Source organism: Theobroma cacao, chromosome 1 (assembly GCF_000208745.1).
Source record: "Theobroma cacao cultivar B97-61/B2 chromosome 1, Criollo_cocoa_genome_V2, whole genome shotgun sequence".
In the NCBI taxonomy this organism is placed as follows: Eukaryota; Viridiplantae; Streptophyta; class Magnoliopsida; order Malvales; family Malvaceae; genus Theobroma; species Theobroma cacao.
In genome coordinates, this window is record NC_030850.1 from 27,854,039 (window position 1) to 27,881,562 (window position 27,524).

Sequence of the window (27,524 nt, forward strand, 5' to 3'; positions counted from 1 at the left end):
CATTTTAATTATTAGAATGAATGTTTTTTTTTTTTTTTTGTGTGTGTAAAAAATTTAGGCTTATGAAAAGAGAATCAAAAGAGAAAAACACAGTGAAGCAATGCTGTGTAGTAGAGCTTTCCAATAACAAGCTAAAATTATTTACATTACGCGATGATGACGATAGTTGAAGGCAATCAAGCTTGGCTTGGAAGAAATAGATTGAACCTGCATGCTGTGATTTCAGGCTGATAATTTATATAATATAAGAATGTCATCTAGAAACCCCCTAACAATTGCTTTCTTAATTTAATTAATATCCCTTTGTAGGAAAGGACACCATAGGGTTCAAATTTGTATGTTTATGTGTAATCTATCATTGGTCGTGAACTGATAGGTGTGAAAGAAGGGAAGTAAACAACTCATGATAACCCGAATTCCAAGGCCTTTATCACATTGTCAAATGAAGTTGCTCCATTATTGTGGCTCCCTGAACAGTAGACTATCAAAAGAAAATTTAACCACCTCCAAGTAAAGTATAAGTTTCCAAGACAAATTATCATTCAGATACCAGAACAGACAAATTCATCCTCATAAAGGGCATTAACCACCCCCCCAAGTGAACTATAAGTTTCCAGGACAAGACAAATTATCATCAGATACCAGAACAGACAAATTTATCCTCATTAACCACCCCCCAAGTAAACTATAAGTTTCCAGGACAAATTATCATTCAGATATCAGAACAGACAAATTTATCCTTATAAAGGGAATTAACCACCCCCAGTAATTTATTGCACCAGCTATGAGTGAATGAGTGCACAGAAGATAGAGCTGAATTCCAAGTTGTAATAAAAATTTTGGTTGAACAAAAAGGAACATGCCAACATTAGGCTGATGATCAAAGTTATACTAAGTTTTCTTTTTGGGAACAAGCTCGGTATATACATCATTCTTTTGGAAAAAGATCACCATCAGAACAGAAGCAGGACCATACTCCATAGAGGAAAAAAGAAAAAGGATGCTTCAGTTCAGTTCCTCATCATTCTAAGGGCAAGTGCTTGAAGCTCACCCAGATCACTGTTACATGGTCTCTTCTTAGGATAACCCTGGAAAGAAAACTCGTCTCTGCTTTGTATTTCTTGCATATTCATGCTATCGGCACTGTTGAGTTCAACTGACTCAAGTGAGCTTTGTGGGGAGATTGGATTCATGTAGCTTGGATAAGTTGGAATGGAAGGCAGCCCAGAAAGGTTTCCTTGCCACTGACTCTCTATGTTATGTGAATTCATAGCATTTTGAGCCAGTTGAGCTTTGACTTGCATTAATTGAGCTTGCAAGCATGCCACCTATGAAATAAAAAAAAGAGAATATGCAAGAAGATTAGGAAATGGTTGCATAATGGTATCTGTATGTTGGTTCTTGTTAAAGTAAAGCCAATCAAAAACAAAAAGAAATTCGGTTGGAAAAACCAAAAAACTCTCGAATACAAGATCTGTAGCATTAATTTTTTTCAGCAAATGTATCATTGCCATAACTCATCTGTAATGAAGAAAACCGGTGAAAAGGAAACAAGAATAAGGGAAAACGGAACTCGAGTCAAAGAATTTAAGAAGTTTGATCTTTCCACAATGAATCTTACCCGACAAGTAAAAACTTTTAGAAATGTTCAAATTAGAACATGGGAAAATATTTGTTCTAACTATGAAACCTTCCTTGAAAAGGAAAAAATCTTCTAACCTGTTGTTGCAAGGCGAAAATATGAGCAACGCAACCATAAACAGGATCTCTAATCCTTGCTTGAGCCTCATAAGCAATGGTGACAACCGCCTCACAACGATCATGAGCTGGGATATGCAACAATAACTTGGACACATTGCTAGCACCAAAAACTTTATGAATGGCTGCAAACCTTGCAGGGCCTTGTTCCGAACAAAAATAAGGCGCAAAAATACAGTCAGAGGCGCATTTTCGTCTCAGAAACTTGCATGCACCACAAGGGGAGCCAGTGGCAGTGGCAGAGCCAGATGATGCCATGGCAGAGAGTACAGAGAGAGAAAGAGAAAGAGCTTTGAGGGAAGGGGAAAAAACAAATATGTAGAGAGCAGCTAGAGATGGAGGACAAGGAGAAATAATCTTAAAATTTTCAAGGCACACGAGTACACTAGGAAATGGTGCTAAAAGAAAATATGGGTTTGGCGAGGGTTGGCTGGGTAGGCGAGAGAGTGGGGCTGTTGGGGGGGGGGGTCCTTGAGGGGCACAACAAAAGGGGGTGGTCTTATAAGAAGTGTGAATGGGGGACATTGTAGGCCTGTGTGTACGGTTCAGAGGGAACATTTATTAATGGTTTGTGCAAAAATGGGGATTGTATTTTAATGGGTTAGAACAAGTTATATGATTTGAACTTTAGTTATATTATTTATGAGAAGTTGTGTTTTTTAATTCAACAAAGTTTGATTTTTGGGGTTGGTTTTTAAGAAAAGTTCGTAAATTTTTTTTTTTTCCGCCGATCGCCGCACCTTGGAACTGCCGCTCTTTGTCGCTTTGTGGGCGCTGCTCCTACTGCCACCTGCTGGTAAAGCCTACCGACAACCACTAGGGTGAATTACGACGGTGTTTTTTGGTGCATTTGGTTGATGTTGTTGCTGTGTTATGAGAAACACTTTTGTTTGTAGTATTATTGTTTGACAATCAGGTATCACCCTTTGTTGCAAAGATAATCATTTTAATTTCAGTTTTGCATAAATGATTCTAAACGAGTTTTACATTTTAATTTGTGTAATATGGGAATATTGACATTGTGGGGTCTTTCAACTTCGAACATGACAAATCCATTGGATTTTTACATTGTATTGAACAACTGTTTACACTTTCGTTCTTTCCTTCTTTCTTTGTTTTAATTTTCTTGCACCTCCATAATGGCTCCTTTCACTTTAAGGCAAGGTGAAGCAAAGGAGATACTTTTTGCCTGTGGTGCTGTTTGGACTTTGGAAACATAGACATCGACTTAATTTTAGCTGGTTCGTGAAACTAGTGCTCCTCTGCCTACCAGTAATGAAGTTAAAGTTCACCCTCGTGTACATGTATTGATCACACGAGATACAAAAGACGGGGAAACAAAACAAAGGGTAACCTAATTCCAAGCGAGGCCATCATTTTTTCCTGAAACCCTAAAAGAAGGGAGCCCAACAAACGAATACGCGTTATGCTACTAGAGGCCTGTGCAAAGGAAAGATCATGGCTTTTGGAGAATCAAACAGTTAAAAGGTGCAGGCTTTGGCTTTGGCTTTTGAGTTAAATTGCACAAATCTTCTGTGGGATTCGCAGACACATGATATAACAAAAACCATTATGCGTGCAGGGCATTATTCTGGACAGCACTATTTTCACCATTTATTGCTGGACCAGAGCCATCGAAAGTTATCACTTTTAACTTGATACACTCACCACATTCACTTCATTCTCTTTGCCATTTCCTCCTAACTGCGAAACCCCTTTTACACTTTGCAACTTTTCTTGTCCCCCATGATCGCAAAGGTCTGTTGATTCAATGTTTCTTGTCGCCAATGCACGTTTACTCTCCATGTATAACAACAAAATAATTTCTCAGTTCAATCAAAGATCCAAGTTGCAGTACATCCAACAGAGATTCCCATAATTGGAAAATTGATCCAACGTAAAGTTGGACCAAATTGCTGATACAAGTTAGCTTGGCTGACTGCTGATCACCATCCATCCATCCATCCATCCATTAAAGATTCTTACCAATTAATTAATGAGCTCAGTTTATCCTCCATTCTAAATTGGAGCTGCAAAAAATGTGGAATTTTATCTGGAAAACATAAACAGAGTTTGGATGGATCATTAATTGTGATGACAGTTTATAAACTGGCAATCAAAACACGAGTCTCTTTAGCAGGACTGATTGTTCAAATGATTGTAAAAGGATTATCTCATCCAAAAGATAAAGAAAGAAAAGAGCCAAATGGTACGGTATACGTTATTCCCCTATTGTACCTGTACAATCTTCACAAGTATCCTTTTGAATTCCACAAAACAATATAGTATAATAACAATCAATTGCATTTCAAATCAATCCATATGCTAACAAAAGGTAACCTTAAAAGATATTATTATGTTTGCATCCGCCATCAGCAGACGTGGAAATATATCAATCTACCCAAAACTGCTGGAACCAGGGATAAAAATGGCGTGGCGCGTTGCCACAACTGCCGTGTAGCCCAAACAAACATGTACAGAGACAGAGAAAGCATAGCTGGGTTAAAGGTTCTACACTCCCTAACAGAGGAACATGGCAGTTTGCACCAAAAAGAACATTCCACTGTCATACTCCTGACTTCATCTTCCTCGCCAACCCTCTGCCATAACCAGGCTTAGCATTGACATGGAAAATTGCATATCATTTCTAGCCACTCAACGTTACCAGCATTTGTACTTTTTAAGACAAGTTACAGCGTCATCCATGCGCATGGCTCACATGCACAAGCAAACTAACAATTTCTATATCAGTAATAAGATATCTCTAGATTATAACATATCTGGTTGAGGAGCTGGGAGTGATAAACAACACCCTTTTGTTATGCTCTTCGTGTCTTTGGTAAGTTCTAGCAAACTACAGATACAAGGTGGAGTCCGACTTAAACTGGTCAATTTAGAGATGCACGAAATAGGCCTAAATTCTCAACCTGTGACAACGTGCTATAGAACTCAAGGCTCTTCAAAGCGAAGCTATCAGTGCTTGTCATATGAATACACTTTTAAACTCCATAAATGTCATGCACATTGAATTTGCTCATGTTGTAAGGATGAAATAAGCTGGTAGATTCATTACCATTTAATCCCACCATGAAGGGCGAAAAGATGATGGAATCTTACAAGATCGAAGTTGCAAGTGTTTTTCCATAATTTACAAACAGCATTCACATTGATAATAGACACGTTAAAAGATCTCCAACTCCAAGCCAACCCCAAAAAGAGACCTTAACAAGACCCAACCTTCCTTCAGAAAATCCAAAATAAGACCAACTTCATTTTTTTGGCATTTACAGATTGTGACCTTCCCGAAAGTACATATAACATCCATCATCTCCCCTCATCTCTTATGATGAAACCTCACCTTCAACAAGAACTGCATCTTAACCTGTCCATAATAACAATATGTACATGGTAAGTGCAAAATCACATTAAAAACATCAAGTGCAACAATAAATAACAATGATATAACTAGTAAAAACAGGAGCAGCAGCAGCAGCAGCAGTGGTAGATTGATAGTAATAATAATAATAATAATAATAATAATAATAACACAGTCCAATCATGTTCAAACAAAGGCCATTTATTTACATCCAGAAGGATATATGTCAGAGGCTAATTCAAACTAAGCCATTTAGTCTTTCCTCCTGAAGAATGCCAACAATTCTTACCTCAAACCTTTTCAGGCATTTTCCAACCCTTAGATTTCCAAGGATTAAATCCATTGTTCATTTAACTAGAACCACTTCTTTAGAAGAGAAAAGAGGGAAAAGAAAAACCTTCAAAGCACTAAAAACAGAAAAAGAATGATGGCATCTTTTGGGAAAGGGAATAGAGAGAATTTGGAAAACGTATATTTGCCTTTCTAACAACCTTCATATTTTATCATGCATAGATGGATATGCTTAATGCACATTGCAAAGAACCAAAGGTCTAACTCATTTTCATACCCCAAAGGTAGACAACACATCAAGTCCAAACTGCAACTCTAGTTAACTACAAGGAAAGCTTTTGAGAAATTTAACAGCAAAAATCTCAGAACTTACTTGAGCTGTGTTATAAACAATGTATTCATTATACATCAGCTCAGATGCCTTCACTTTAGATGAAACTGGTTTGCCACAAGGAACGATAATGTTATCCTTCCACTTCAGAAATTCAGACTCCTGAGGTACTTTCTTGCCAAGGCCTTTTGTAGAGTGCTTTCCTTTTGGTAGCTTTTCTATATACTAAATGTGAATAAGGAAAAGTAAGCACAGAGAAATATTGAAGAAATGCCAAGTTCTCTATCCAATGGCAAAAAAGGGTAAACTAACCTTGGCCTTTGTTAGCTCGTAGACTTCCCCCAAGGCAACTTCGCTGAGAAGCATTAGGCCCACAGGACTTTGCTTATGAGTATAGCAATACTGAGCACTCTTGCTGACCAAATCAGCAAAGTAAATCCCCTTGCCAAACTGGAATGGAAAAGAATTACAACCGTTAGTCTTGCAAAAGAAGTGGATATATCACATATGCAATGATGTATGAGCATTCATGAAAAGAGGATGTAAGAGAACCATGTAGCCAGTTGCTGGAGCTTCTGGAGGAGCTATTCTTAGTCCCTGGCTAAGTATTCCTACAAAATTTGTCAATCGAGAACCTGCATAGGAGAATATCTCATAATGGTCCAATAGATCTCAAAAACAATAGCATCAGGGAAATTGTCCCAAACTATAGCCATTTGCATCACAGCAATGAATCTCTCCCATGGAAATAAATAACCACTTACCATGCCAGAGAAGCATTCTGTTTGTAAGCTTTTCTCGATAAGGAGCAAACTTATCAAATTCTCCTTCTCTTTCAAGTGAGAATACTTCTTCCAGCTCAAGAGTCCAATCCTGGCAGTAACATATAGTTGTAGTAAATATTTAATGCAAATTGAGCCTATTTTAGAGAGTGAGAAAAAGAAAGGACAAACGATAAACAAGCCCATAACCAGTGGAGTTGGAGCTTGTCACCCTCACACAAGAAAATGGACTCACAGTATGAGTAGGGGCATGAGTGGTAAGGAGATATTTCTCAATCAACCGATATTCTTCGCTATCATGAGGAAGGGGAACAACATCACAATTGAGTTTCTTATATTTCTCATCAAGGGAATCATCACTGTTATTGTCAAAACCGACTATTCTTGAGGCTATTTCAATATCTTCAAGAGCTTCCAACATTTTCACCTACCATTCTCAAGCACAAAGGAGGATCACAATTTATTCCTTACATGGAAAGATGAAATAAACTGCAAAGTTCAGTTAACGCTTCAAAAAAAGTAACACTTTTTCAGCAAGAGTTTTGAGCAAGTTTCAACTCCAACTTCCTGTCTTCTGCATACAATGTATCAAGTGCAATAAACATAGATATCTTACTAACACCCACACTTTAGAACACAGCAGCCATGAAGTCCAGTAGCCAATAACATTTTTCCTATTTTCCTTCTTTTTATTTGCAATTGTATTCTCTGAGGCTCAAAATAACATCCAACTATCGAGTGCCAGATAAAGTGTAGGTTCTATGAAATGAAATGTTATTTACCAACAGCATAATGCTACAACCACAAGGAGAAAAAGTCCAGCTACAAGCTAGAGGCCCTGCTATTGACAATCAATTCACAAATTAAACAAAAAGCTACAAGCTAGAGGCCCTATCTGCAGCCAAAGAGTTGAGATGTCTTAAGGAAACAGCATAACACCCTTTAGTGTTTCAGGGGGAAAAAATATAAAAGGCAATTAAGTATCGATCCTACACGAGAATTTGTTTCTGAATTGAACATGTGAATGCCAATGTTCAAAACAAGACAAAATGGGGACTGCTTGAAATAAATAAACGTTTAAACATAACATACAGGAACCAAACAAGTAAAAGCAACTAGGTACATACCAGTAAATGAAATCGGCTACTCCACTTTATACAAAATTTGAGAATCAGTCCCCAGACAATTCAATACAGCATAAATTGGCCTTATTTCAGGTGTAACATAATTTTATAATTTGCACTAAACATTTCAAAGGAAATGAAAGCACATGACTTACAGTGAGGCAGTACCCTTATTCACAAGTGAATCGCATGAATACACAACAGGGTCAAAAATCAGGAAAAGGAAACAAGATGGAGAATCTGTACCTTAGACTTAAAATCATCTTCGTCCCTTATGACATGTGGATGGATAGAAGGAATAACAGTAAAAAATCTATTGCTGGCATCAATAATCAAGCTTTCTTTGACAGAAGGATCATAAGCATTGCTATTCAATAGATTTTGTATCTCTGTTAATGCCTCAAAACCTGTGCCAAGGAGATATGGTTACTAAAATTTTACTCTGCATATGCAACAGAAATTTAACTCCTATAAGGCAGCAAATAAGGATGTTCAGCATAATACAGAAAAATAAACGAAATTTTTACAACTACGCACCCTTCTGAATATTACTTTTGCTAAGCTTTCCCAATGGCATTTCAGACATATTAATCTCAAACTCCATCATTGCAGCCCTGCAGTCAAGAATGGGTCTTTCAGACATCTAAATAATTTCAGACAGAGTGAGAGAGAGGGGAGAGGGGAGAGTTTGCTTGGAAAGTGGGCCATTTCCTGTATGTTTCCACATTAAAAAGCATCTTCATCAAATCAAGTAATGGAGGAGGAAGTCGACTGTCTGCATCAGAGTGCTTGTTTTTTGACACCTGTTTATTAACTCCATAATCCTACAAATTCCAACATGTGAAAGAGAACTATAAGAAATGAGAATCCACTACCCAAGCAAGGGGCATAATACATTTGCTGAGAGATGGAAAGGAAATAAGCAATACAATATCCAATGGGAAAAATCTGCCAGGCTGCTTCTGGAAATTTTGTTTCTGTTCCCATGCCTCCCATGTATTCCCAGTCTTCTCAAGAAATAAACGTTTGAATTCAGAGATTGCATCTAATTTTGACATCTCTTCTAGTTTGTTTCCACCAATTTTTTCATTCCCAACGCGACCCCATTTACGGAACACGTAACAATCTGACGCCTTATCTTCTTGGATTATTTGGAGGATGTAATAACTTCATATGCCAAACAAGTAGGAGTTAATATTCATTGAGAGGAGAAATAACCAAAAGAAAGCATAAAGTAAGAGATTACAAAAGCAAAGGGGCAAAATTCTGTGGCAATAAGTTGATATACAAAACAGAGTAAAAAAAGTACTGGGTGAAAAAGCTAAGTTTCCAAAGTAATAAATATCTCAGAGCATTCAAAGAGGAGGGGAGGCGGGAAAATGCCCCTCATTATCCTCTGAAGAAGCAAGGAACATATAATCATTACGTTGTATCTTTCAATAGGCAACAAGAAAAAGCATTCAGCACAAATTTCAAAGCAGGAAAGTCACAGCAAAACATAACAGATTAAACAGCCAGCCAAAGAGACAGATGCGCAAAATGCACCTGTTAACACCAGTTGATAGGTCAGACATGTTCAAAGTTGTATTATATATACTTCCCCCATCCTCAAGTATGTGACATGAATCCTGCAGACCAGAAGCTTCATGAACAGCACTTCGGCCTTTCACTTTAACAGTGACCATGCTAGAGGCCTCACCAATGGCTTCAACTTTGTACAAATCAAAGGGAAGTTTCTTCTGTCTTTTAAAACAATCAACAAGGTAGTCCTCCCTAACAATTGGCAATTTCATCCTCCTGAAAACAGAAACACTTGTGAACTAAAATGAATGGAACAAGATACATACTCAAGACCAGAAATATGAAGGCAGCTTTACCTTGCCTTCCTGACCTCAGCATCATGACCATCCAGCTCCCCACTCACAACAAAGCAGTTAGTATCTGCAACATGATTTGTTAGGTACCAACCGATTAAAGCAAGCAATTATTAAAAATCCAGCCAGTAAGCACATACCTTTCTTGATCTTGGCATGAACAATACCACCTGCTCCCTTGATTTTGCCCTTCCACTCTTCCTGAGAAGCAAATATCCTCAAGATATGAACACATGTTCACATTTATTCCAAGCAAACTGAATATAACTTCAGTAAATTATAAATATAGTGCAAGAGATTTTACCATGGACTCCTGAGGTAATCCAGCGATAGAAACTTTCAAATCTGCCAAGCTTTCAACCTTTGAAGTTTGGGATTGGCCATTAGCAGCTTGACTTGAAGAAGCAGATGGAGGCAGTATGCGAACAGGTTTTTTTATTTTTTGTGACTTAAACCACTGAAAAAAATTGAGTCAGGAAAAAGTTACAGTTTCATAAACCTATATCAATGAATCTTAGTCGAATACCTTGCGAAGAAATTCATTATTCGTTTCATTTGGGACTTTCCATTTCCCTTTAACACGTTCAGGTTCATAACTAGAGTAAGAACACTTGCTCCATGCTGACAGGTAGCCATGGCAACGGTACACGCCTCCAGAAAATCGAAGACTGCCGGAACACATTGGGCACTTACAAAGGGCTCCAAACATCATCCCATCAGCACTGGACAAAATTATACAAAAAGAATTCTTTCAATTTCAGTGCTGACAATTAGAAGTTTATGTTCATAGCATGGTGTTAATCATTCAGCAATTTCATCAAAAAAATTACATCTAGATACACAAAAAAGAAACAAAAAAACAATTCGAAACAACAGATTCCACTATCAAGTTTTTGATATAGGTAAAATGTAATTGCATCCATTGTCAGATCAAGCACAGGAATCTGTAAAATCATACACTACAGTAAAATCATTCATAAAACATTCATGAAAGTGCTTGACTAGATGATTATAGAAACGGAAAAAGGCAATATCAAAAATCATCGCATAATAAAGATCTTACCAGTGATCACGCAAATCAAGTTCTGATCCTGTTGCATCTTGACCATTGGCTTCAAGCATCTCACGCAGTTCTCCTGTTGTCACATGCTTCTTCAAGTCATCCTTCAAAGCCCACAGTTCTTTAGTCTGGGCCTCCATTTTACTTTCCAGATCAGAATCTTTTGGCTTTTTATTCAAGTCACTGGTGTTCTTTGTAGACCCGACCCTACTAGTTGGCACATCACCTTCCAACTTAGTGACTTTTGAGTTCCGATCATCACCAACATTTTTGTTACGTTTTGTGCCAGCTCTGGAGGTTGATTGTAGCTGTTTATCCTCTGGTACCTCAGTTCCTTTGTCTGAAGGGACAACATGATTCAAAGAGAAAGAAACTAAATCAAACTTTAGAGACCACTATGGCATTAAAATGAGACAACCAAGGATAGTTAAACCCCATACCATTCTTAGCAGCGGAAGGAACCTTCTTAACCAGTGCACGAACAGTTGCCTGGTCAGAAGAGGAAAGGCTTTCCCATCCAGGAAACTTCTCCACTTGAGTAGCAGGAGACAGTTCCATGAAACATATGGCATGATTCCACACCAATCCCTTGGATCCTTGGCCCTTGGGCTTGGTGGATATACGAACCTAACAATATTAGAAAAATCAATGCACAAAAATGTCAAAACTCATTTGTGCACAACTAGCATCATCAATGCTGTCTTGAAAAAATACTTAAAACATTAAGAATACCTAAATCTTAAGCAACAGCATAAAAACTATCAGTACACACCACAAATGAATTTCAAAATTTACCTCTTGCTTCTACCACGTTCTTTGATATATCAATCCTATTTAAGATCAATTGCAATATTAGGAATTAACTGATAAAATAATTTTCATATTGCTACCAAGGACTCTCTAACTCCCAAGAGAATGGAATTATTAAAAAATGTTACATGTTTAGAGTGGGGATACTAAAAAAAGGGAATCACATCATACACATTAAAAAAAAAAATCCTAATTTGTCTGAAAAATGGAAAAAAAAAATACTCCATCCTTTGCAAGAAAACAAAGAAGGGTACAAGAGAACTTTTTTTTGGAAGCCAAGGATAGATACTTTACAAGCACATAGATCTCACATTAGATTTGATTTGAAGAAACCACCCTGAAAACAATTTGTGAGAGAAAACAAGGGTACAAGACAGGCTGATTCCAAAGATGAAAAATGAAAAAATGTGCACACAACTAAATGCTCTTGGAAAGACCTTGCAGAAAAAAAAAAAATAGAGTTATCCTATCACCCCAACCGTTAGTAGCATAACAACATATGCACCTCGTCTAGCCCTTATCTCAGAACAATGCTCCAACCATGTGAAACCATTTTTATCCTACTCATCCAACATCTAATAGTTCATCATGCTACCAAAATGAAAAAAACCTTCGATCTGTCCTCACACATGAAGCAAGTTTCTATCACCATGAAATATTTACCAATGCCACACTTTAAGCCATTAATTCATAGATCCATTTTACTAAACCACAATTCAGTAACTAAAGTCAAAACCAAGTACATAAAAACCATAAATAGATAAAGAAAAGCATTAAACATAAAAATCCACCTCTTCTTTCATAATCTTTTGGCTGCAATGCTTGCAAGTAGCACGAGAAGTTTGTGAAACTTCAATAGCATATTCCATAGCTGTAAGAGTGACAGCTTTTGTATTTGCAGGTCCGCCGTCCTCCACATAGTTCCTAACTCTTTGTTGATCTTCCCATCGAAGTGATTCTATGCCTTCAACATCATCAATGCTACACAATAAAAAGATAAAGAGTTAAACTCTGCATCTAATAGAGATAATCTTACGGAAATCACGAAAGACAATTGGAAGAATACGTACGACTTTATCTGGTTTGCTTTCTTTAGCACACAATTGGCATGGTTCCACATCTAGTTCACAAAACAGACAAACATAAGTATAAAGTTAGAAGGTGCAAGCATCCATAATAATGCATTGAGTAAAATTTATGTAAAAGGTAACAAATAACAATACAAATATGAAGACATTGAGTTTTACAAGTACATGGGAGTGAAAGTTAATGCCTAAGCCCAAAAAGATTGAAATTGACAAAAAGAAAAGATTAGGCAAACAACTAAGCAATATCCCACAATCCCAAATGAGAATTGCAGTTGCATGTACTTAACATTCCCTGAATTCTCCAAAAAAAGAAATACCCACAAAAAGAAATCAGTGCAGAAGGAAATAGTGGAGGGAAATGTACGGGCATGAAGCCATCGAACTGAGTGGCTGGGACCATTTTGCCGAGCCTAAAGACCTCCTTGTCGATGGTGTTCTTGCAAGTTTTGCAAGATGATCGACCCGACTTGGCATACTCGGCTTTCCATGGCTTTGGCGGGTTGGCCATTTGCTCTCTCTCGTCTCTCCAGAACCAGCAAGGGATTAAAGAAGTAGATTGCCTAGTTGTCAGTGTGGGTTTTCTTGAAGTATTTATAGTTGTGGGAATAAGAGAAGAAAATGGAAGTGAATCTTCCGAAACACGGACTGAGGGAATCTGTTTGCTTGGCGTCTATATTACGCTTCTCTTCTCAACGGGTTAAAATGAAAAATCCCCCTTGTATTCACAGCAAATGAGCTCCATACCATCTCCATGGTTTTTTCTTTTTTTCTTTTTTAAGAATGCTAGCACGGGCTTTTGTCGGTTATTGTCGAACCTGGTCCATTGGCCATGGCCTGGTTGCCTTTCTTGTCTTTTAATTTTTTCGGTTATCGCGGCCAATAATATTTGCCATGTCAACAGCATTTTTCTGTATTACAAAATTATGTAGAGTATTAGTATTATTTTTAATTTAGCATGTTTAATTTTTTTTAATCTGTTACAAATATTCATTCAACTTTTAAGATCGTATGTGTTAAATATTATCTGTAATCAAAACAAATCATATCTTATTTACATATATTAAAAGTTGTTTCAAGAAGAGGATAATTGAAGGGTTAATTGCTAGTCACGTGGGCATGACCAATTGAAACCTTGACGCATGCTTGCTGTTCTTGAAAAAGTCAAGACTCTATTTATCATTTTATCTCTTTTTGATATTTTTGTCTGTTCCTTATCATAGATTTTACTGCTTCCTTTACTCTTTCTATCTATGTTTTTCTCCACTTCTTCGTTATTTACATGATTCTAGAATTTTCTTCTTCCTTGGTTTCATTGTTTACTCTTTCTATCTTTATTTTGTCTATTTATTTGTTCTCTTTCATTTCCATTGTTCTTCATTGTTCTTTGATTTTCTGATTTCCATTCCCTTTTTTGTTTCGTTTCTGTTTCTACTTACATTGTTTTGGTGAATTTTTTTTATTTATTTCAGGGTAGCTATTTCGATATTTGGCAACTGCGTCTTTCCATCCGGATAGATTTTTCTTCTTGCTACATTTTTTTTGACTCTTGCTTTACTATTTCTATCTCTGTTTTCTTTGTCTCTTTGCTCTTTACATGATTGTACAATTATCTTCTTACTTTGTTTCATTTTCGACTCTTCCTTTACTCTTTCTATCTTTGGTTTCTATGCATGTTCCATCTTTTTTGCTCTTATTGTTATTTGGTTTTCTGATTCTCTTTTCTTTTCTTTGCTTTAGGTGGGTCAACATTACGGATGCATGAACAGACTGTCATCAGCCGATTTAGCATTATTAATTATTCTTTATGAGGTTAAATTTTGCCGATGGGATATGAATTGGGACACTCTTTCCATATGGATCATTATTTTTTACTTTTTGCCTTATCTTCATACTACATTGATTACTTCTTAATTAACAAAGTTCATTGTATTGCTCGATATTCAATTATTATTCATGTAGGAATGCTACTAATTATTGACCATTGATGTGTAGGCGAATGTATATAAATTTTTTATTAGTGTTGGGAAGTGGGCATATCTTTTCGAATAAATATTCCACTCCCTTTTTGATAGAAAAAACTTACCTTAAGAATCCTCCTGTGTGCACACAATGATCTCTTCGTTCTTGTTGTCATGGAGTGGCTGCTAGAGTCTTCCATAAGAAATTACACATTTCAAAACACTCTAGCCTTTAATGGTGTCTCAAGAATAAAAAAAAAGAGTTTTTGGTTTTTTTTTTTATTTACAGAATAACTCACGTTCACTCTTGTGTGTGTAAAAAACCAGTACATCTGTTCACTATTTTGTAAACGTGTTAGGGATATAAAGATAAGATATTACATTTAAATTTAAACAAATTAAATTTAAATGTAATTAATCATTATTTAAATTTATACAAATTAAATTTAAATTTCTATCCTATCTCATACGTTTTTTAATTATTGAATTAAAAAATATCACAATAATATCCAATATTAATTAATTGAACATTTGTTAATTATTTATGAATAATTAACAAAGTTGCATTCCATGTGGATGCACCACATTTAAAGGAAACATCTCCCACTCGTACATATTGGCATCAACTTATACCATTCTCAGTTTAACTTTTTCTCCATTCATTGTCATACATTGAAAATGGAATATGCAACCAACGAGAAAATAAAGGTACCGGTGAGCAGTGAGATATTAAATTACCATCTTACTAACATAACATCGCTCAAGTTCTCGTCATACCCCAAATCATTTTAATCACACAAGATTTTGCATCTTTAATTTCTCATACATGTAAAAGCTATGCAAGATCTCCTTATGTGTCTAAACTCATGGTTATATCTAACGACTAATGTTTTACAACCACCCAAGCATTGCGTTATAAACCATTTATGTGAGATGGATAATGACTCTTCCTCGGATACTCATGTCAATCCATTAGGATCTGATTGCTTTCCTAGTCATGTTCCGCTAGATCATATCATTTTTGACTTTTGGAAATCATGCTAAAGTAGCAACACCAGATCTCAACTTCATATCATAGATCCAAGTCCCAAAAGGTATAAGATTTTGACTACATAAGTCCTTAGGGCTCACATAATGATGAAGCATGGATCTATTCATTCACTTCCTTCCATTGGTCAACTAATAACACATAAAGTATCAAATGTATGTCATGGTGGATCTTCCATTTAGGGTTTGTCACATCAAAACCACCATACAGATCTCAATCTAATCTTTATAAAAGGGATTGAGTTGATTCACCTAAGATTCAAATCCGATTATCATTGACTCCATGGAGTGTGGATGATCTCCATGTTCGACTCTTACGAGCCTCATCTTGACTCTAAGTCAAGGTGACATTGCTAAGATCCTTGCTCACAACTCATGTGACAAGAAGATCACAAAACACTTGGTAACTTGTGATCATTTAAGTCTCATCCCACATGCTACCACAGCATTAGGGTGATTATTCCATGTGAGAAGAACAATCTATAAAGCCAGGTGACAATAATAATCTTAGATATGTGCCTTAATTAATTAACAACATTTGATCAAATAAGTCAACACAGACTTAATTTATTAATTGTTCAAAAATAATAATACATGAATATTAAATACGTAATAACCCTAAACCCTTAATTATGCGAGGAAATTATGAGAAATACATCGATAAGGTGATTTAAAAAATAATCACTCATATAAAGTTATCTGTTTCTAGCCAAAAAGAAGCACAAGTAGACGAAAATGCCCTTAAAAAACATCGTGGCAAATTAAGCTCCTGAAATCTCCCTCTTGCCATAGAGAAAATAAAAATAAGAGGAAATTGTTAGAAATAAATGCTCAGCTATTTGAGCTCTCTCATCTTTTTCTCTCAACTATTTGAATTGTATCAACTCTGTCAACTTTCTGTTAAGCACCATCATCTTCAGCTCTCTCACCTCTCTGAACTGTATGAGCTCTGTGAACTCTCTGTTGAGCACCATCATGCTTATGTTGTGGTCTATCTCTCGGCATCTGGCCATATTGTCATCGATAAACAGACCCTATAGCGGAGATGACAGCAAGATATGTTATTGGGTTTATTGCTGCAACACATAAATTTGTGAAACTTTTTGTGTAAATTAGAACATGGATTAAAAACACTACACAAAGTTATTACATGCCATGCATTTATAAAGCAGATGGCGTGTAACAAATATACTGAAATAACATGTGTTAGCACATGGCGTGTAACATTTTTATTTAACATAGCGTGTAACAAATTTTGAACTTGCATGTAACATGTTGTGAACATGGCGTGTAACATTTTCGAACATGACGTGTAACATTTTCTAAACATGGTGTGTAACATTTTTTAAAAATGGCGTGTAACAACATGACTGATAAATTTTTGAACACGGCATGTATTGTGTAAAATGATTGACAAATTTTTTTTGTTTTCAAAATTTTAGTGGGGTTCCAATTGTGCGACTTGTGATAAGACACGGTGGTCAGTGGGTGGATGGCATTTATAAGCGTGATGAGTCACGAATGTAGGGGGTTAGGAGTGATTTGTCGTTTGCGAGCTTGATGAAGCTGGTTGAAGATGTTGTTGGGGTAAACTCAGAAATTGACGAGATTGAGTTACATGCATTGATCAGTACACCCAGAGAGCTTTCACGGCCAATTATCAAGGACGATGAGGATGTTGCATTAATTCTGCTAGAACAGAGGAATGTTCCGGCTGTGTATGTCATCATTAAGGGACGCCAAACAAATGTTATGTCACATGAAGAAGTTGAACAACATGGTAATCAGCTCAATCAAAATGAGATTTACAATGCTTCACATATACCACAACATTCGGTCCATAACCCACAACCATGGTAATTGAGGTATGCACAAGAGTTTGTACAACCTGGTAGACAGACGACATTCACAGAACAATTGGTTGCACAATTTTGATCAGGATGTGCATCAAACCAATTACTTGTTTTTGTCCAACAAATGCAACGATCAGGTGAAACGGTAGAGTGTGTAATGCCATTATCAAATGAGAATACGATACTTGAGGATAACACTGTGAGGTTGGAAGGTGACACTACGACGTTGAAGGATAATATTGCATCTGATGAGGGAAATGAGGATTTGTTCACTGCCGGTGAAGATAGATTTGATGATAATTCAAATGATGGGCTTAATAAATGGCATGATGACAGTTTAGACGATGACTGACTTTATGACAGTGACATTCTAATTTGTAATAATGTTGAAGGCGAAACGGAACCTGTTGGAGGTATTGATGTAGGAGATGTTCAGTGTGATGACCCTATATACAATAACCTTATCGCTGGTGAGAATGGGATTCGTTCCCTTGATACATTGCTCGATGACAGTTATCAGGAAAGGAGAAATGCAGGGATATCTCATATGTGGCTAATTGTAGGTGCAGAAAGGTTCTCCTTTCAAACAATTATCATTGAGGAGTCAACATGTGCCGATGATCGCTTATACAAAGGAAGAATGTTTTCCTCGAAAACTGAGTTGCAATGAGCTTTGAACATGTTGGTTCTAAAAGAATAGTTTGGGATAAGAGTAGAAAGGTCATCTAAAGCTCGTTATGAGGTTGATTATAAGGACAAGGCATGCAAGTTCAGTGAGTGTGCAACAAAGTTGCTTGACAGAAGAGAATATTGGCAAGTTCGGACGTTCCATAAAAGTACACACATGTACTGTTGATGGTTTGCAAGGGCGATTTCCAACTACGAGTGCGAAGATAACTGGTGAACTTATATCACACAAGCTTCTAGCTAATAGAGTAGCATTGAGACCTAAGGACATAATTTGTGAGATGAGGGTTCAGTGGGGATTGGAATGCTTGTATGGTAAGGCTTGACAATCGAAGGAGTATGTGAAGAGGCTTGTTTTCGGTCCCTTGGATGAGTCATTTCAACTACTACTCTCGTATTTTTATATGTTGGAACAAGAAAATCCTAGCACAATGACTGCAGTGGCTATTGATGAGGCAGAAAGATTCAACTATTATTTCTGATCATACGGGGCTTGTGTTCGGGGGTTTAGGGATGTAATGCGTTCTATGGTTGCAATTAATGCAACACATCTGAAAGACAGGTTCAAGGGTGTTCTTTTTGTCCCTGTATGCAAAGATGCGAACAAATGCGTATATCCAGTTGCGTTTGGCATCGACCATATTGAGGACGAAGACTCGTGGACATGGTTTCTTAGCAAGCTGCGTGATGAGATTGGTTGTCCTGAAAACACTATGTTCATTTCTGATCAGCATCTCGGTATTAAGAAAGCAATCCAAAATGCATACCTAAAAGCGCACTACGATTTATGTGGTTACCACTTGAAAAAAAACTTTAAAAACAAGTTCAAGCGCGACGATGTTTTTATGATTTTCACATTTGCTTGAGATTGCTATAAGATTTTCGATTTCAACAAACATATGAACCAGCTCAAGTAGATTCATGCGGGAGCCCACGCTGACCTTATAAGAATAGGGCCTAAAAGATGGGCACGTGCATGTTCACTGGCAAGGCGATACCAAATGATGACATCCAACATTGCGGAATGTGTTAACTCATGCTTGAAGCATGCAAGACAAATGCCAATCACTGTTTTGATCGAGTTCATCAGAGACATGTTTCAGTGTTGGTTCCATGATTAGTACGAGGAAGCCGTCAAGGTGACCACATCCCTCAGCCCTTAGGTTGCCAAGCAGTTGAGCAAACGATTTAATGATGCACATTGCTTTGTAGTTAAGCCTATCAATCGAGTGGAGTTCAAAGTTAAAGACGGGAAGATAGACGGACTTGTAAACTTGTCCAGGAAGACGTGTTCATGTTGTGAGTTCCAAACAAATTTACTGCCATGCAACCATGCCATTGCAGCAATAAGGTCAGAATATCTTTATTTCTTATTTGAACCCTAATTGACATAGCATTTACATTGTGCTTGAAGATTGAGTTCATTGTATTTTTTAGTAAATGCAAACATGAAGCCATTGAATTCTGCGCTGACTACTACAAGACAATTATTTTAATGGAGTGTTATTCAGGGTCCATTCGCCCGGTAGGGCATCCTAGTGAGTGGGACATCCCCCCTCATGTGAAACAAATTGTCGTCTTGCCACCACCTTGGTGAGGCCAAGTGGGAAACTTTAAGAGGAGAAGGATTCCATCGGCTGGTGAAAGCAGTCGAACACGAAGATGTTTGCAATGCAAGAAGTATGGGCATAACAGACAAAATTACCCATCCCTATTTGTAGTTCCATCCATAAATCCGGCACCATCTCCAAGTCAATCGGTGCCTCCACGAGTGCGCCAACCCAAAGCATGTTCAAGTTGCAGACAAACCGATCACACACGCAACAACTGTCCAATACGAAGGATAATGTTTGAAAATGTAAGGTGTGTTGTGGATGAAGATAACTTGTTCGCCTAACTAAATGTGTAACCCGTGTGCAATACATTTTTCACAATTTCCTCTTGCAGTATCTTACATTCATTCATATTTTTTAGTGTTTGTTGGTTTCCTCTTGTATATGAGTCTTTATTTTTTTTATTAATTTTGTAGATATATTATTTGAGTATTCATTTCATTTTGTTCGTAGTTTTGAACACTAAATAGACTTGTGAAGTCCCTATACTATTACCCCTTTTCTCACATTTTATTACCACTTGAATTAAACAATTAATGATTTGATTTAATTCCTTTCTATTTCATTTGATTTAACCATTTATGCTCTTACAATCAAATCTCTTAAGAGATATAAAATTAAATTAATTCATCTAAATTTAGTAGCTTTCTAAATCCTAATATTCAATTTCTTTTTGTAATTTTTTAATTACAACGTTTATTTTATCCTTTATCTTATTAATACTACCATATAAAACTTTAAGCCAATCACTTAACAAATTTAAATTAAAATATATTATGCTAAACTAATAAAAAAATGCCACGTGGCAGTTTTGATCATCTGGTGTGGGGGTTGAGATTAGGCTGTAATTGGTAGATGTCAATGACATCTTGTGGTGACACGCTGAGTGCATGCAGACTTTTTGCATGACACGTTGACTTGTTGTAGTATTGTGGGGTGACATGGCACCTGCCAATTGTGGTGACACGCTGAGTGCATGCAAACTTTTAGTTTGACACATTGACTTGTTGCAGTATTGTGGGGTGACACGCCATGCCCCAATTGTGGTGACACGCTGAGTGCATGCAGACTTCTGGTGTGACACGCTGACTTGTTGTAGTATTGTGGGGTGACACGCCATGCCCCAATTGTGGTGACACGCTGAGTGCATGCAGACTTCTAGTGTGACACGCTGACTTGTTGCAGTATTGTGGGGTGACACGGCACGGGCCAATTGTGGTGACATAATGAGTATATGTAGACTTCAGGTGTGACACACTGACTTGTTGTAGTATTGTGAGGTGACACGGCACGGGCCAATTGTGGTGACACGTTGAGTGCATGTAGACTTTTTGCATGACGCGCTGACTTGTTGCAGTATTGTGGGGTGACACGTCACGCCTCAATTGTGGTGACACGCTGAGTGCATGCAGATTTCTAGCGTGACACGCTGACTTGTTGCAGTATTGTGGGGTGACAATCCACGCCCCAATAGGGTGACACGCCACGTGGTTGTAGTATTAATTTAAAATTTACATCAGCTTCTAATATTTATAAGCACTGTGTTTGAATTGATAAAGAAGAAGTAATGGTAAAGTAATGTATAAAATGTATGAATATTAAAATTAATAAAATTAATTGTATATATAAAAAAAAATGATGCACATACAAGGGTCGATATGTTCAGGTTTTGCTCTCACAACTGTTGGAAAATTTCTAGAGTGTATTGGCGACTCATATTTGCAATCATATTCTGCTTAACTTTGATATTTTCTGATTGCAAAATATCGTCAATGTACCCTATCATGAACATACTGCAGTTGACATTATCGTTTTGTCGATGCACTTTAGCTTTTTGCAAATGGATTTCCAATGGCATCAGCGTCAAATCCCTTGTCTTTCAACATGTTTTGTTGAAATAACCGGCTTGGTGGTAGATGATTGGCATAATTGTCGTAAGGGTGTCATCTGAGCCACACGTACTCCATTATCTTTAGCATCTGAAGTTTTTTCGGAGTCCACCACCTTGATCGTCCACCTCATCAAGTCGATCTTTGCTACCACCCAATGCCCACCCACATTGCAAGGTGCGAGGATGAAATCGACATCTTTTCATTTTTTGCCATATGTCGGCCTCTCACCCTCCACATACCCTCGCAACTCATATGGAATTTCCATCGTGGACCGAGCATCTTCAGTTGGAAATGTGGTGTGTAGCAAATGGATGGTGTCCTGTGAAGTATGTATACATTAGCTTACACTTAATGCAATAAAAAACTTAGCATTTTCAGAATTGAAAAATTTTCAAATAAACTTACAAAGAATATCGTGTCAACCACGCATGCACGGGTAGTGTACAGCTTTAACTTCGGCCCTATCATTTGCTTACAGAGTACGTTGAGGCATGTATCTATATGTTCACTACTCATTTCTTCTTTGGGATCCTCTAATGTTGTGAAAAATTAAGCACTTTGATCCCTTAAGATCCCGACGTTACTCCTGCATATGTAACAGAATGAATTTCAAAAGCCTTGTGGATTAATGTTTCATTAAAAAATAATATTTGCAATGTTATTTATGAATTTACCTCTCACACTCGTCTTTCTTGAAAGCTTCATATGCTTCCACCATTGCGTCCTTCATATTTGACAGCTCACTAAGGGGTCGACATACGGGCTTGACATGTATTTGCTCGCCATTTTAACTAGTGCCCACTTAGTTGGGTCTGAAATTTATGCTGCACGATGATGGATATCAAACTCTAGTCACAACAACCGTGTCCCGCTAGCTTCAAGAGTGCTCTAAGGAAGATGGTCCCCTTCAGCTTGAAGTGATGCAAAGTTCCCATCCCCTCCTACTACTGCCTCGACTACTGCATAGGCCTTAGAAAGATGCTCTCCTTCAACCACAAGCGAGTGAAGGTCCCCCTCTCCTCTCGCAAATTCATCGATAACTAAATCAACCTCAGGAACATGGACTCCTTCAGCCACGAGCGAGTGAAGGTCCCTCTCCCTTCCCTCAGTTACATCGATAATGGAATCAGCCTCAAGAACATGGACTCCTTCAGCGTCATCTGATTTAATGGTCACATCCTCTGCCATAGCATCATCTTTGTCATGGCCAACAACATCATCGTGAATGTGAACACCAGCTTCATCATGCTGCTCATTATCAGCATCATCGTCGTCCTCACTAGCATCGTGAGATGAAAGACAGCCCTACAAAATGAGACAAATGGGAATATCCGTTATCTCATAAAATATCACAAACCATAAACCGAGGACAAACTATAGAACTACACTTAGTAAATATAAACGACCAATATATGAGTGAAGATAGAATATTGTACTTGTGATTTCAAGCCCTCTAGAATACGAGCAACAACACGGTTCTCAAACGTCTGCATGGCCAGAGTCAATGACTGAATCAAAGCCTTTAGCTCCGATATGTATTTTTTATGCAAGTGCATGATCCGTCGCAGTTGACGCTTCATGACTACTCCGTCATTGACTCTTGTTTAATGGGTCAACTACAATAACATATATTACTGTGTTATTCAATAATCATATAAGGAATTATTGAACATTAATTGTTAGAACTTTAAAATCCATACTAGCGGCTCGTTACCACTATGCGATTAAGCAAGATTGATTAGTGGTTGAGGAGCTATCATCACTTCCCTCAACTGTAATGACAGAAATTACTGTGTTACTGGATAAACATATGCAGAAATGTTGAACACAAATCGTTACAACCAATCTTGCCGACGGCTCGTTAGCACTGTACGTCTGAGGAGGACTTATCAGTGGTTGAGGAGCTGTCATTGCATGGTCCAATTGCAAACACATATATGTTATTTGATAATCAAATATAGAATTGTTGAACACAAACCATTAGAACTGTCCTTACCGGTTGTTCACTGCCATTGCCATGGTCGTCCCCTTTCTCCATTAACTTAGGGCTCGATAGCTCATCCACTAAAGCAGCGACGATGCACCTCCGCTTCATACCACTTGTGGCTCTATTCTCTTTTAATTTTCTCCTCTTTTCCTGAGCACCTAAGCCCTAGTCTGTCCGATCCTCCATGTGCCTTATTGGCACGTACTGGTGGCCCTCAGATAACGAGACATCAATGTCCACAAAATACTCCAGGTTGGCGTCATTCAGGGTGGGCTCCAAGGTCTCGACTACCAACAATTGTAAAATAGGGATTGTGATTAAATTTTAGGGAAAATTATTATACAAATGCATAACAGAAATTAGTAGATGTTCACTCAACTGCTCAGATGACTCAAACTTATCAACTATTTTGTAAAAGTCTTTCGATTTTTGATTGCATTGCCATATGCACATACGTGGGTAGACGTCCTTCAAAGTAGAGGGGGAAACTATTTTTCAAAAGGCCGAAATTTCCTCAATTGCCCAGAACTACAAGTCAAATGTAACATTATCAAACCATAAATGATAAACGAGTGCAACCATAAATTTTTATGTCAAAAGGAAATGGATAAATGTTTTGTGACAATACTTGTATCACCCACGCGAATCCGTAAATGTTGTACCATAAATGATTAGCCTTTTGCAAGTTTGAGGTAAGCATTTCGAACCCCTTCAAAAGGTAGTCTTCAGTCAACCTCCAAACATAGTGACCCCATGGGAAGGCATTTCAAGCATCGATGTCTTCCACCAATGACAATAGTCAAGGCGTCACCCATCTACGGTAGTCTTGACAAAATAAAATGTTATTTGCGATCAAGACAAGTGCCATCTTAGTCTCGTCGCCTGGTCGTTGAAAGTTGCCTCCACGAAAAGTATCAAGCAACTCTTGCAGCTTAATGCTCTACTGCCCATTCCAGTATTTGGATTGAATTTCATCCGCAACAACCTCTTATGGTCGTTTGAACACATCGAGCATTGGACCAAACGTCAGTCCGATGATAAGGCAGAACTCTTGCTTTGAAATCTGCCCTTTGTTCTTGCGAATGACAAACCATAGCTCGTGCTCTATTGCCTTTGTCTCATTGATTCGACGAATCATGATGTTATGCAGGAGACCAGCGCAGAAGTAGCCTTGTGGATATACGTCCAGCAACATTTCGAAACATGTACGCTTGACTGCATCGTACTCCCCTTTCTCTTGGAGAGTCTTCTTGATGTAATGCAGTTGCCCACTTACAGTGGGTGTTGATAGCGACATTGAATGCCCACTTCTCCCTCAGCACAAGAAGCAAACTATCAAGATCCTTATACTAACTGGACTGCACCTGCAAAACATGGCACACATGCACGAGTGAGTTAACCCATAATGTGGAAATAAAGTATACTGAAGAAAGAAATAAATGTTATTACACGCCATGCATATCAAGTAAAATGTCGTGACACGCCATGCATATCAAGTCAAATGTCGTGACACACCATGCATATCAGTGTCGTGACATGCCATGCGTATCAGTGTCGTGACATGTCAATCACTGTAATTACTGACTCATTACACCAATAGTAGTGACACGCTAAAAACCCAAAAAACCAGTTAACCCACAACACGCTAGGAACAGTCGTGACATGCTAAAAATTTAAAAAACCAGTTAACCCACAACACGCCAAAAACAACAGTGACACGCTAAAAATCCAAAAAACCAGTTAACCCACAACATGCCAAGAACAGCCGTGACACGCCAAAAACTCAAAAAACCAGTTAACCCATAACACACCAAGAACATCCGTGACACGCCAAAAACCTAAAAAATCAATTAACCCACAACATGCCAGGAGCAGCCTTGACATGCCAAAAACCCAAAAAATCAGTTAACCCACAACACGCCAAGAACAACCGTGACATGCTAAAAACCCAAAAACCAGTTAACCCATAACACCCCATATGTAGACGCGGACCCCTTCAACACTTTGGTACGACCATAAAACCAGGAAGAAAACAGTTTAAGCAAAGCATAACAATTGCTAAAAAACACCAAAATATCAAACCAACCAACAAAAAATCAACGAACAAAAGAAAGTTTTAATTTTAGATTGATTGACCTCTTCAATGATAACCGACATTGTTGCTGTGATGTAATTAAGCTTGCAAAGAATGAATTCAAACTCTTTGCTACCTTTCGGAATGAGGAATGAATGAAACTTTCTTACTTCCTTCACATAGACGTTTGCGATTTTAGAAAAATATTTAATTAAAATGAAATGGCCTTTTATATTCATTTCATTCATTCAGTGGAAGTCCAAACGCTTTCCTCGTTATTTGCCCGCCTTGTTTCACACCATGGTGTGTCACATATTCAACCCATGGCATGTCACGCGTTCAAGCCATGCCGTGTCACATGTTTGACCATGGTGTGTCGCACACTCTAAACCCTGTCGTGTCACACCCGTCTCACATATTCTCACCATGCCGTCTCACACATTATCACACTAGCGTGTCACAAATTCCCTCCATGACGTGTCACACACTCTAAACTCTACCGTGTTACACCCGTGTCACACATTATCACCGTGTCATTTCACACATTATGACCTTGCCGTGTCACACGCTCTGACCACGGCATGTCACACATTTTAAACGTTGCCATGTCACACCCGTGTCACATATTCTCACCTTGTCGTCTCACACATTATCACCCTGCCATGTCACAAATTTCCTCCATGGTGTGCCACACACTCTAAACCCTGCATTGTCACATATTATCACATGTCGTTTCACACATTATAACCCTGTCGTGTCACACGTCTGACCATGGCATGTCACACACTCTAAACCTTGCCGTGTCACATATTCTCACCGTGTCACACCCCTGTCACATTTTCACCATGTTGTCTCACACATTATCACCCTGACATGTCACATATTCCCTCTCTAGTGTGTCACACACTCTAAACCCTGTCGTATCACATATTCTCACCATTACGTGTCACACATTCCCACCATTCCATGTCATAAACTCTATACCCTATCGTGTCACAGCCGTGTCACATATTCTCACCATGACGTGTCACACATTCCCACCATGTCGTGTCACACCCCACCATGCCTTTCATAAACTTTAAACCCTATCGTCACACAAACGTGTCACATATGGCCTGCTGTATCACGACCATTTCCTGTTTCGGATTCACATCTTTCTCCTTTCGATTCAGTACTGTATCAGGGATTTCTCGTTTCACATCATTCTCGAAGCTTTCGATTCATCACGACTGGTTCCTCGTTCGGTTTAATATCACCCTTCTCGTATTATCTGAATGCCATGTCTGAAATATTTGAAAAACCATCTCATACAACATTATTTTGTTTTGCACAAGCTTCTGGGAAAAAAATTGGATCTTTTGCACAAAAGTAGATGTTCGAAAATTCTTCGCATATTTATTTTCTCATTTTCTGCCTATTTGAGAGTGCGCGTCACTGAAGATGTCTCATTAAGAGCATTTTTTTCTCAAAAACTCTTCTGGTGGCTAAAAATAGTTAAATTTATCTAGAAGGTTATTTTCAAAAACACTTTATTTTCAAGGGCAAAAAAAAAAAATCCCCCCTTAATATGCTTTAGGAAAGCATTTCTAGCTATATGTTTAGTGTATTGGTTTACTAACATATCAGTTGTGGCAATGTATTTTAACACAACAAGACCTTGTGCAATGATGTCACAAATGTAGTGATAATGAGTATCAATGCGTTTGGTTTTTCATAGTACTTAAGATCCTTTGTATAAGCTATGGCAACTGTGTTATCGTAATAAAGTACAACAGCTTCACTAAAATGCCTTGTAATGTCCAAACTTTGCAAGAATCTCCTTAACCAAACCATTTCCTGTACTGTAACGCAAACGCTACATACTTTACTTCCATAGCATATAGAGCAATACAAAGTTGCTTCTTACTACTCTAAGAGAT

The 27,524-nt window shown here is 37.8% G+C and overlaps 2 protein-coding genes across 2 annotated transcripts; both read right to left on the reverse strand.

The window, feature by feature from the left end:
- On the reverse strand, positions 772-2,204 carry LOC18613181 (LOB domain-containing protein 16). Its single transcript, XM_007050284.2, has 2 exons — positions 1,720-2,204; positions 772-1,328 (listed from the first exon to the last, which is right to left on the reverse strand). Exons 1-2 carry the CDS (start codon positions 2,014-2,016, stop codon positions 1,011-1,013), a joined length of 615 nt encoding a protein of 204 aa, XP_007050346.1. The 5' UTR covers positions 2,017-2,204; the 3' UTR covers positions 772-1,010.
- On the reverse strand, positions 4,798-13,263 carry LOC18613182 (poly [ADP-ribose] polymerase 1). Its single transcript, XM_007050286.2, has 20 exons — positions 12,859-13,263; positions 12,477-12,526; positions 12,198-12,387; positions 11,037-11,223; positions 10,600-10,936; positions 10,063-10,258; positions 9,841-9,993; positions 9,677-9,737; positions 9,540-9,603; positions 9,208-9,459; positions 8,592-8,829; positions 8,374-8,486; positions 8,200-8,276; positions 7,909-8,069; positions 6,774-6,965; positions 6,521-6,629; positions 6,309-6,391; positions 6,069-6,206; positions 5,799-5,981; positions 4,798-5,140 (listed from the first exon to the last, which is right to left on the reverse strand). Exons 1-20 carry the CDS (start codon positions 13,000-13,002, stop codon positions 5,093-5,095), a joined length of 2,976 nt encoding a protein of 991 aa, XP_007050348.2. The 5' UTR covers positions 13,003-13,263; the 3' UTR covers positions 4,798-5,092.

Excerpts from the sequence above, each read along its gene's own strand:
- LOC18613181 (XM_007050284.2), bottom strand. The coding sequence starts at position 2,016 with ATGGCATCATCTGGCTCTGCCACTGCCACTGGCTCCCCTTGTGGTGCA. Across the intron at positions 1,329-1,719 it reads TTTTCGCCTTGCAACAACAG|GTGGCATGCTTGCAAGCTCA; the intron begins GTTAGAAGATTT and ends TTTATTTCATAG.
- LOC18613182 (XM_007050286.2), bottom strand. The coding sequence starts at position 13,002 with ATGGCCAACCCGCCAAAGCCATGGAAAGCCGAGTATGCCAAGTCGGGT. Across the intron at positions 9,604-9,676 it reads TCATGCCAAGATCAAGAAAG|ATACTAACTGCTTTGTTGTG; the intron begins GTATGTGCTTAC and ends ATCATGTTGCAG. Across the intron at positions 5,141-5,798 it reads TTGTTTATAACACAGCTCAA|GTTAAGATGCAGTTCTTGTT; the intron begins GTAAGTTCTGAG and ends TATTATGGACAG.